General features: G+C 39.0%; 1 protein-coding gene across 2 annotated transcripts in view; it reads left to right on the top strand.

Annotated features, from left to right (window-relative positions):
• Positions 1-12,027, top strand: part of coro2aa (coronin 2Aa) — a 41,894-nt gene that overhangs the window by 21,603 nt on the left and 8,264 nt on the right. For both annotated transcript variants that reach the window (XM_051383788.1, XM_051383789.1), the window contains 5 exons: positions 5,560-5,760; positions 8,575-8,691; positions 9,554-9,703; positions 10,278-10,457; positions 11,300-11,416. In XM_051383788.1, the coding sequence (XP_051239748.1) occupies positions 5,560-5,760; positions 8,575-8,691; positions 9,554-9,703; positions 10,278-10,457; positions 11,300-11,416 (765 nt within the window). The remainder of the gene's footprint in view (positions 1-5,559; positions 5,761-8,574; positions 8,692-9,553; positions 9,704-10,277; positions 10,458-11,299; positions 11,417-12,027) is intronic.

Genomic DNA, 12,027 nt, shown 5'->3' with positions numbered 1-12,027 from the left:
ATCCATAAACTAAATTACTTTCATTCATATTATCCACACCCTGCCCGCGAGACTCCTGTGTATGTTAATGATTAATTCACTTTTGTCTCTTCTTGAATTCCTACAGAAGTAAAACCGCCTCCTAGAATAACTATTGTGAGCTAATCTGAAGATCTGAATGTACAAACGTGGATGCCAGAGATTCCAAAAACGAGATTGTTACACTAAACCAATGCACAGAACAGAAACTAAGATCTGTTTTTATGTTTGCACGGGTGTGTGCATGATTGTGTGGATATCTGCACGGACACACCTTCTCGTATAGTAGATGTCATACCAAGTTATTCACCCATAGTTTGTGTTTCAGAACTCCTTAGATATCATTTATAAATGCATGCACAAAGCTAAAAGATTCTCCAGGTAAACACTCTGTCACACAGCCTGTCTTGTCCTTTCATACTCATTCACATGTGCACTCTGAAGCAATGAAGCGGCTATTGGATTACCATTGTGGCTGTTATCCTATTACAAGACAGAGGTTGTAAGCTGTCATCTGTGTATGATAGCAGACAGTCTAAACCACGGGAAGTGTGTCTCACCCACTCAGACACACACACACACACACACACACACACACACAGACACACGCACACAATCAGTATGTGTACACACATACGGTTCCACATACTGACGTGACATGTGTTCACACCTGTACATTCCTCGTCTTGAATTTCACTCAGAGCGTTTACAAAACATTACATCCATCCTGTCTACAGATTGAGAAGGCAGGGCTGGCTCATGCTTTGGTTTTTATAAGTAGTGAGTTTTTGGATTAGGTTTGGGGTTGGGAGGTCATCATTGTTAGTACAGGAGAAGATTGGTTAGAGGTAACAAGGCAGATCGGTGAGAGCGCCATAAGGATGAGCAGATTGTGAATTTGAATTATCTTTCTGCTGATAGCTTTAGGCCCAATGCTGCTTAAGTAACCGATATCTTGACACCAGCAAGTAAACTTTGAACCCCCCCTCCTCCAGAACCGAGCCTTGGCAAGGAGTGCCTGCTAGTGTATGCGTTTATGAGTTATGAGGTGCTAAAAAGACAGCCTGCAGGTGAGGAATAGGTGAATACGTATGTTTTGCACATCTATATACAAGTACAGACCCACACAAGAACTCTGGCTGAGCAAACCAGATGTACAGTATATCTTTTTTTAAAGTCATATCTGTGTTTTCAGTTTAGTTTTATGACTGTTTTTACAGCCCCCTTATTGCGGTTACTGCTGTGACTCACTGGTCACGGACTAAAATAAATTTCCCTCTGACAAAAAAGGACTGCATCTCCTTTTTTTATTTATTTTGCCAGACATAAAGGCTGTCTAAGAAGTCTTGTGAATAAAACAGTTTTTCTGCTGTCAGTAAACGTGCCCGAGTGTCTTTTTGATCAGCAAGAAGCCGGTGTAAAAATAGCCAGAATAGTGTTTTCGTCATCAGTTCTGTGAGGAGCCGAGACAGGCCGCCCACCATGCAGCCTGCTGTGTACCTGCTGCAAGACACAGCTGAAAGGGAGCTGCCACTGGCCTGATTACAACCTGCTTTAGATGTGACAAGATGTCTTAACTTTCTGCCCTGGAAGGCTCTCCCTCCAGTCTTGTAAGCCTCAGCAACATATGAATGCTGATTATATGAACCCAGATGTGCTCCAGTTTGTAAGTACATGTAGCTTACTGAGCATCGCATTCAGTCCCTTTTTAGCAAAAATGTGCACCGACTGCTTAATGCTTTCAGAATTTGGTGTCAAATGTAGGAATTTAAAGCAACCGTTGTTTTATCTCAGTGAGGTCAGTCATTGATTCCTCTCATGCCTTTATGAGTGTCAGCCTCATATGCTGTTTGACATGTTCAAGGTCCTATGAGGAAGTTACCCTTTTAAATATTGGTTTTGTTATTACAGAGCAGAGCAGATGTCACAAAGGGGTGATAATGATCAAGAATGTGTTGTGGGTGGTATGCATTGCAACATGCATTATCAGAGACGTTTGCGTTGACTACAGCAAACCATTACATGGGAATGCATGTCAGTAAGTCCAAAGTATGTGTGAAGAGGTACATCACCCTGTGTAGATCTGAAACAATTGATTCAGTAATATTGATCGAATAATTGATTGACACAAAATTAAATGGCAGCTATTTTGCTAATTGTTTGTTTGAATCACGCCAGATAAAAATGGGATGAATCCTAATGACTTTGGTGATCTACTGACTTTCCTTCTAGCGCCACCGTGAGGTTGATATTTGTGGTTTTCAGTACCGATAATGGGTTGTCCAATGGCTGACGCTAACATCGTTCCACAGCAGCCACACTGACGAGACTGCCTGCAAATGTGTCTCAAGACATTACTCTTACTTAATACTTGTTTTAGGCGAGGTTTCTGAACAGCTATTGGATGGATTACCATTAAATGTTAGCATGCTGACGTTAGTATTTAGCTTAAAGTCCCACTGTGCCTAAGTAGAGCCTCACAGAGCAGCTAGCCTGGCTATAGACTCTTACATTAGACATTAGCCTTTTCCAACTTCTCAAATGTGACAATTTTCTGCTTGTCTTTGTCTATTATGATAGTACACTAAATATCTTTTGATTTTTGACTGTTTGTCAAACTAAACAAACAATCCGAAGGCCTGTTTTTGGGTTCTGTGAAACTGTAGTGGACAATTTTCTGGATTATTTTCTGATTGTTCAAATAGTTCTAATATTAAGCAATAATTCACTGGTTCTATGTTTGTTTGTGCAGTAATTTTGCACACAACTTTTACAGTTCTTTATTGTATTATTTTTAATAGTTTACACTGTTTCTTGTTAGTATTTTGCTTCTTGAGGCAATGCAAGTGTATAAATAGTGCAGGTTCAGCTGCCAGGATGGTCATATACATGTCACTGAGAGCTTCTTTGAGGCATTCAGACTCTTCACCTGAGAAGTTTAATGAAGCTCTTCATCAGGTACATTCCAGTGTGACAGCATGAGGCTCTCTGTGATAGCCTCGGGGTAGAAGCTGAGACGTGAAAGAGTAAACCGAGACACGGAGAGTCATCATCCCCACCTGTGCATTTCTGTTACTCTGAGATTCTCCCTTTTTTTTTTTCTTCTTAAACCTGTTTTTCTCCCGGCAGTTTAAATCCCTGCTCAGCGTTTTTCGAGCCAGCAGTGCTCCGGCCACACCTGCATCATGCTAACCAAATGCTGTTATTTTTACTTCATTCGCTGTGATGTCACTCTGTTTGCATCGTGGTTGTATTTATTTAGCCATCATCTGAAAGGCCAGCGGGGCAGTCCACATAACTCAGGAGAATGATGTCATTGTTGTTAAAGCCGGGAATGGTTTTGGGCTTGTTTCCTCTTCTGTTTTGTTGTCTTGCTTTGCCCTATTTTCATTGCTTCGCTCTCTCTCTGTCTGTGTCTGGACTGCGACTCGATGTAGTTGTTTGGGTCAATTTTTTGTGTTAACATCTCGTCCATCAACCTCCTCCACCCTTAATTCATAAATAATGATCATGCAGCAGGCAGGCAGGGAGCCAGGCAGAATAGCAGAGCAGACATGTTGGCTGGCCAGGCCATGTCCCAGTGGACCAGAGCCACTTATCCCTCAAAATAATGACATATGCATCGACTAGCTTTAAGGAAAGTGGCTAAAAAGAGACATCAAATTTGGGAAGTCTCTCTGTTTTTTTTCCTGTGTATTTATTTACTGTTTTATAATTGACTGAGCAATTGATTTTATTTGCATAATGTCCTAAAAACAGCCTATTTCATACAAACATTATATTATCTGGCTAAGAAATATTAATCCAGGATAACACTGAAAAGTCATAATAATACTGACATTATTAAACAAGCCATCTGTTTGTAATGCAAATATAGTAACAATCATGACTGTAAATGTTGTCATTTACAACACATAATATGGAAAGAATAACCAGTCACTCCATAACTAACCTGTTCTCATACATCTTTAAGCCATAAACAAGGTTTCCACACTTTTAACTTAAAGTCTGTTCCACTTTACAGGATCAATATTTTGGAGACAATTTTTTTGTTCAAACCTGTCCTTAATGTAATCTAAAGAAACAGTTTTCTCAACCTTGATACAAATAATACATTTAAAATGACTCAACTCAAGCGTGGGTTTAAGGATGCAGCATGAGCAGGTGTCCAATGAAAATATATTTTTAGATATGTAACTCTTTATCTTTAGGACACTTTGAAGTACTGACTAAAAGAGGAAGTTATCATCATGCAAAAACACTAGATAATGATGTGTGTTGTTACGTTACCTTAGACGCTCACCAGACACACATTGACCTAAATTACATCCCGTATAATTAATAAATGTCTGTGCCTGAATGCTTATTCTATTACATTGTACGTTTTAACACATTGCACTGACATGACACAAACAACATACTTTTATGTTAAGTGACTGTTACATACCAGCAACTTGTTTCACCATATTTTTATTCATGTGGGACTCAAGAAGAGCAAAGTAATCAGAATTAGAGTAGGTATCAAGTAAAGAAAAAATTCACGTGATTAACAAATATTGGGAATAAAAGTGGGACTAAAATAATACCCTGCGGAACACCGCAAGATATTATTTATTTTTACCTGAGACAAAAAAATATACACAAATATCTATAATTTGCAAAAGAATGTGAGTTCTAAAGGTTCAGTCAAAGGCAGTACCTTTTTATAATTTGTTATAAACAAAACTGTTTCAATAGTTATAGTAGGGTTATAGTTCAGTTAAATTCAAAAGCTTTATTTAAGTCTCGAGCAACCATGATGTTTCCCTCATTTACATTGATGTTGGGAAACGGAGAAACATGCAGAGTTAAAAATACACAATTAGAAACTGAAAGCAGTTGCACACTGAGGTGAAGTGATTTGAGATCATCGTCGTAAGTATGTTGATTATTCAATGCGTTAGGTGGAGAATAAACCTGACTTGAAGCATGAGACAATTATTTTGTTTATACTTGTTAATGTTGTGAAATAGATTAATTACTCTAGCATTCTTATATTACTCAAGGACCAAAACCTTCTGTATAGAGAGATGAATAAAGTAAGTTTCGTAAACGGGAATTTTCATATCACTCAAAAAACTTACATATGCTGGCATGGTAAAAATTTCAGCAACTGAACCAAAACTGCTTAATGTATCTCCCATGTTTGTTTTATTACATGATACTGATGATGGTGTGCATTTAAGCTCTTTAATTTGATCTTAAAGAAATGTAACACAAAGCTCCTGATGCTCAGTAGACAAACACTATCCACAAGAAAGAAAAGACCACACTGCCTTAAAATGTGCACGGTTTTATTATCATGGCTATCCATCTTAGTCTTTTTAAGTCAGTGAATGCTGCTTCTTTTGTTTGCAAAATCAATCACGTCTACCTTTACTCTGCTCTTTTGCTTGGGAGAAAGGAGCAGGAGTATAAAAAGCCCCATCACCATAACTGTGAGAGATGATTCTCCTTGAATGACCTCCTCTTCCCTCCCTCCCTCCCTCTCTCCTCTCTCAGATGACATGGCGTCCTCAGTACCGCAGCTCCAAGTTCCGCCACGTGTTTGGTAAGGCCGCCACCAAGGAGAGCTGCTATGATGGTGTGCCAATCACACGCAGCGTCCAGGACAACAACTTCTGTGCTGTCAACCCACGTTTCCTGGCAGTCATCACTGAGTGTGCCGGGGGAGGGGCCTTCCTGGTCCTGTCTGTCCATCATGTGAGTATCTCAACCTCATGGCAGACTTATGTCAGCTTTTTAAAGTGACATACGCACCATTTTACCCAAAATCCTGATGATGAATACTGTGATATGTTTCGTTAATATGTACTCTGAAGGGAGACATTTATCTTGCTACAAGGGGAAATAAGAACAGTGTGAGAATAGCTCGATCTAGGCCTCTGAATCTCCACTTTTCAAGCAGTTTAATTAGCCCTGATGTTGTGTACACAGATCAGTTACAATGTAAGGAAGTCCCATACAGCAGCTCTGCCAGATAGATGGATAGAACAAATCAGGCAGAAGCAGCAAATAGGTTGTATGAATAGTACTAGAGCACAAAAAAAGTATTCTTTTATAAAGCTTATACCTTTTTTAGGGTTTTTTCACTGTTAGAAAGATGACAATCTGTTATATTTATAAATTAAGTTATATTTCTGTTATGTTTACTAGTGGGTGGTGTGGACTGAATTTTATTGCAAGGTGCATTAATAAAAAACTTCAAGATCCCCTCCAGACATATTAAAACATATATACAAATAGTCTGTTTGGGACAATAATGTCTGTTGACACAAAAAAGTATAATTTTCACATTAAAAGTCATCTTCTTTTACCTCATTCAAAATACCAGAATCTATGAATATGTAAATTTTTGCAAATTTTCCTGCTGGACACAAGATGTCTCCTACTTCTACTGTAAGGTCCATTCTCAGTGTATGTGCACTGGTGGCTTCAAGTTTCTGCATCACACTCATATAAGTTGCATACTGGACCAGGTTTGACTTCCTTCTAGTGTCAAAGCATATTTTTGAGTGGAAAGAGACTTTAACTTCTTACATATACAGTTACATTACAAACAAATAACTACCTAGTTGGCCTCCTATAGTTTTTTTTAAGTGTTACTTTTTCAATCTATGTTGGACAATGTTTCTGCTGACTGTTCAGCATCCTTCATGGTTTGTCTTTGCTCCTGCACACACAGCACACCTGGAAAAGACAGCTCAGCTCTCAGATTATAAATAGGACCGCAGCAGTGGAGCCAAAAGAAATCTCAAGGAAACCCCCCCCGGCAGCTCATTCACTACAACCTAAACATCACATGTGGTCCTTTTTTTTACTCCTCATTATTCTATCTTATCTCCCTCACCAACCTCAGCTTTAACGTGATTAATCAAACTACTCTTCCAGACATTATTTATGCTTATTATCGCATCCACTGGTGTTATCAGGAACAACAGTGATCTCTCAAGTAAACTCAGCCAGACCTCCTCACTTGTGTGCAGGTTGAAATGTACAGTCCTGCTTTATATCGCCGGTCCCTCCTTTCTCCCTCTCTCCATCCGTCTCCATCTTTTAAATCGTCTTGGTGAATTATCACCATCTTCCTGGCATGGGCAGGAATTGCATACAAGCTTAGGAATGACATAACTCATCTTTTGAGCCCCCTCTCCCTCCCTCCCTCCTCTTCCACTCCTTTCAATGTCTTGAGGAGGTGAAACTTCAGCACCCCCACCTCCCATCTTTGTGCTTACAGATGAGCTATTGTTCTGTGGGGGAAAGTAGGTAACACACATAAAATACAAGAACAGAAGGGCTATGTCCTAGTTACCTGTGCATGTGTTAGTTAATGTTTACATCATCCCCATGCTCCAAACACACCTTACCTGCACAGTAATTTAGCCTGCAGGTGTGTGTGTGTGTCAGTTGAAGGAAGGTTCTGTTCTTACAAATAGCATAATTAGCAGTCTTGTTGAGGCAGAAAATCTTAAGACTTCTCCCTCCTGTAACAGGGATCACTGAATACCAGGGCGTGTGTCACAGACGTTTTGTGTAATTCCACCTTCAGTCTTAGTCATTTCATGTTAATGTCATGAACACATCAAATGCTTGTCCTGACCTGCATAGATTGACTCTGTCCTGCTGGAGAGTCGGCCTCGGGACAAGTGTCTGTACTTCTACTAAAGGCAAAAATCTGGGGTTGTGGTGCCAGAAAGACGGAGCGGCTAGTAGCGCCTAATGTAGCTTCAAGCCGCTAGTCTAACACAGCTGATTCTCCTACCGAACTGGTAGCGAATCATGTTGCATTGTGGGTAATGTAGGCACCAGGTTTTGACAAGGAAGAGAAATGCATGGTTCTGCAGCACTGACTTTAAAACTGTGTATTTTAGTCGGATAGTGTTGTAGGAGTGCTCTTTTTACAATACATTTAATGAATACAAGTCAGGTGAAAGGGGCTGTTTGAAGTGATGAACCCATGGATAATCTCTGTAGTTCCCCTCAGTCATAGAAGAAATAGTCTAGCATACAACCCCCTTATAAAATGGTGAATTGACATTTTTATACTTCAGTTTTTGCTCAACTTAAACAAACCTGATGTAACGTGTTAATTAGACGTGCTGATAGACAGATTTTGTTACCTTTGGATCAGAGTTATTATACTACATAGTTTTTATTTTGTGTTTTTAGCTTTTGTTTTCAATTCAGTTTAGTTTCAGTTAGTTTCCAGAGTGGTTTTAAGTTTAGTTTAAATTGTTGTAAAAAAAAATAAAGATTTCAGTTAACTGAAATGTTTTTCCACACCTAAGTTTTAGTTTTTAGTTTAGTTTTAGTTAACTATAATAACCTTGCTTTGGACGGAGCTGGACTAGCTGTTTCCCCCTGCATCCAGTCTTTATGCTAGTGGTGTCAATCTCAGCAAGAAAACCAATACACATATACCCCAAATTCCCTTTCAACCCAATAATACTCTATACATGGGTTAATGAATGGGTTCTCTGTTGTAATTCGTTTTATTTTTGTGTGTTTGGCTATCAGACAGGTAAAGTGGACCCTCACCACCCCAGAGTGTCGGGCCACAGAGGAAACGTGTTAGACATCAAGTGGAATCCCTTCAACGACTACTGCATCGCCTCGTGCTCCGAAGACACTACGGTTTGTACACACTAAGTACATTTTCAGAATGCTTCACTGATGTGTTATCATTTTCCCCGGAATATGAGCATGTGGCAGCAGGGAGATAATTTTATTGCCTTGCCGTTTAGCCTTCAAGGAGAACTAGAAGTCATTCCACACATTCCTCAGCTTTGACCTGACTGAGAGGCTCAGAACAAATCCCTGTAAACAGAAAGAGAAAGGAAGAGTCAACAGGCTTTAAGACAAAGTGTGCCTTTGGGCTATGTCATCTATTTTCCATATTCAATAGATGTTGAATTATATTCTGTATGATATTTTTCATAGACTGACTGTTATACTATTATGTATTATATCATTAGATTATCATTACTCATGCAATAAGGATTTTACTGTTGTAGTTGGTTAAGATGGAGCTAAATTTGAACTATTTTGGATATTTTTTGTTGGTTGGTTTATATACATTTTGAAAGAAGTGATAAAGTGACACATTCACAATGCTTGTTTTGTCAAACCAATAGTCCTAAACTCTAAATAATTAGAAATAGATTGAAACAATTCAAACAACTGAGAAACTGGAACCATGAACTGCATGAAAACTTATTACAGTTATCAATATAGTTGCCAAATAATTTTCTGTCAATCGATTAATCAACTAATCATTTTAAGCTGTACTTTGTAGGCAAGAATCTTAAATCATAAAGTAACTACAGCTGTCAAACAACTAGCGTAGAGTACAGTTTACAATATATTCATCTGAACTGTAGTGGAGTAGAACTATAAACTGGCATGTGAAGTACAAGAACTTTACATTTGTACTTTTGTAGTACTTGAGTAAATGTACTTAGTTACATTCCAGCACTGTTCTTGTGTCTGTCTGCAGGTGAAAGTGTGGGAAATCCCTCCTCATGGTGTGCTGAAGAACCTTACAGTACCGTGGAAGGATCTTCAGGGTCACAGCCGCAGAGTGGGCCTCATCGAGTGGCACCCGACTGCTAACAACATCCTCTTCAGTACGGCCTATGACTACCAGGTAACGCAAACACACACACACACACACACACACACACACACACACACACACACACTAACCTTAACACAGCCACACCAAAAAGTACATGCTTACAAAGAAATGTCGAGGACTTAGGGCCTAGGGGGGTGGCAGCTGCCATAACTAAAAAATGCCTTTTTAAATAGTAATGTATGTTTAAGTTCAATGAAAAGAAGATGTATTCATTTCTAATGCCACCTTTAGATATTTCTATTCAATGATGATTGATGATGATGGGCCACAATAATGTAATCTTTTTGTGTTAAAGTATCTTCATTTTGGGTTGCTCCTTATTTTAATATAGAGAAACCGAGTGAGTGAGTGAGTGAGTCTTTTAAATCTAATTTAAAAAAAGATTTTTGAGACTTTTTAGTGGAATTTTGCTTATTTAGCTTGATGAAACACTATCAGTCTGAAAACTTCAATAAGACAATTTCCTACAAATTAATAAATCATAGGTTAACAGACATTAATAGTTACAAATGACATTGCTTTTACCTTGATATCAATAGAAAATGTTAAAGCTGTGACTTCAGCTCTTTATTTAACCCTGCAGGTGATGATCTGGAACCTGGACTGTCCGGAGCAGGTGATAAAGAACCCTGTGCGGACAATCACCCACCACACAGACGTCGTCCTCTCCATGTCTTTCAACACAGACGGCAACCTCCTCGCCACCACCTGCAAGGACAGGAAGGTCCGACTCATGGAGCCACGCTCAGGAAACCTACTGCGGGTAATGCTCCGTCTGTCTGTCTGTCTGTCTGTCTGTCTGTCTGTCTGTCTGTCTGTCTGTCTGTCTTTATCTGTTTTAGAAAATTCTGTGGTTAAAGCTGACAATCCCAGTGCTCTTATTTTGAGAGGCAGTTACTACAGTATACGGGAGGTAATCTAATGTATCACACATCACTGTAAAGAAAAAAGGTGAAAATAAGGTTTAAAATTGTCACATAGATACTGTGTAGCTAAACTATTGTTTTTTTTTTTATTGGTTTTAGGAACTTTGTTGCATAATCGGCTGCTCATTTGCATTTTCTTTTTTCTTTCAAAATTACATTTTCTTACTGGACATCATTTACTTTACACTACAATGAACAATTGTAGTGTAAAGTAACAGACTGATATCCCAATTTTTGGAAACGTGTGGACATAAAATCAGTTAAACTAATAAAAATGCAAATATTTGTCAGTGAATATCAATAATACCCCCCCAAAAAAAAAAAGCCTTAGTTGTAGTATCCCAGCTAATATTGCATAAGTGGGAGTTCCTTTGCTCCTTTTCCCCATCCAGACCCTCATCCAGCACCACACAGCCAAAACTGACACCTCTGGCCTGAGCAGACCCACAGCATAACTTCACAGACCTCTGGGTCACCAGCCAGTGACTCTCACACTTTTTACATAAGTCTGCTCTCACTACCTTCCCCTGCCTCACGTTACATATAAGGAACATTACATCACTATAATGTGTACTGTTCAGCTGTTATTACCAGCAAATTAGTCCTTTTTATATTACTTCCTCTTATACTGTGCATGCCTGATGCTTTGTTTGATGTATGTTGTGTTGTGTGTTTGCAGGAAGCCAACTGCAAGACGCACAAAGCCAGCAAGGTGCTGGTCCTGGGTAACCTGAAGATGCTCTTCACGACAGGCACTTCACGTTGGAATGATCGACAGATCGCTCTGTGGGATCAGGTGAGAGCAACAGCAGAACAGCAGACAGAATTGTGACAAAATAACCTCAAAAGGTCCACTTACTGTGTTTTTCTGTGCTTTCATGCACATTTCCCGGTCTTAATCAGCGAATGGAGCTGGATCAGGTGTCGGTATGTGGAAGTTCAGTCATGTGACACTTCATACACTGACTTGTTATCAGGTGACTGAAGTGTGACACTTTTTTAAGTCAGGTGATGACACCTGAAGCAGCTCCATTCATTAATGAAGAATGAAGACCATGAGATTGCTCTGAAAAAGCTAGAAAGTGGACCTTTGAGTAACCTGTGCTGTTCCCATGATGAAGTATTGTGTTGTAGGTGCTCAATGTTATTTATTTTCTTAATGTTTCGCTGTTGTGAGACAATAAACAAACATTGATATTCCCTGCCTTCTTGTGCTGTCAGAATATTGTAAATATAATTTGCAGTCAATACAGGTTGTATTTACATTAATTAGTTACTGAATATGTTTCCTCTTTTCTTGATTTAACAGCAAAAGATTCATAATACTTTCAAAGAAACTTTTGCCACGACAAAGAAATAGAAAAAAATGCCCTTTATAATTACTACAGCTGAAGGTGATGTGTTCAA

Source organism: Dicentrarchus labrax, unplaced genomic scaffold, assembly GCF_905237075.1.
Source record: "Dicentrarchus labrax unplaced genomic scaffold, dlabrax2021, whole genome shotgun sequence".
Lineage (NCBI taxonomy): Eukaryota > Metazoa > Chordata > Actinopteri > Moronidae > Dicentrarchus > Dicentrarchus labrax.
The sequence above is the reverse complement of the archived record's forward strand: the minus strand, read 5'-3'. Positions and strand labels throughout refer to the sequence as shown.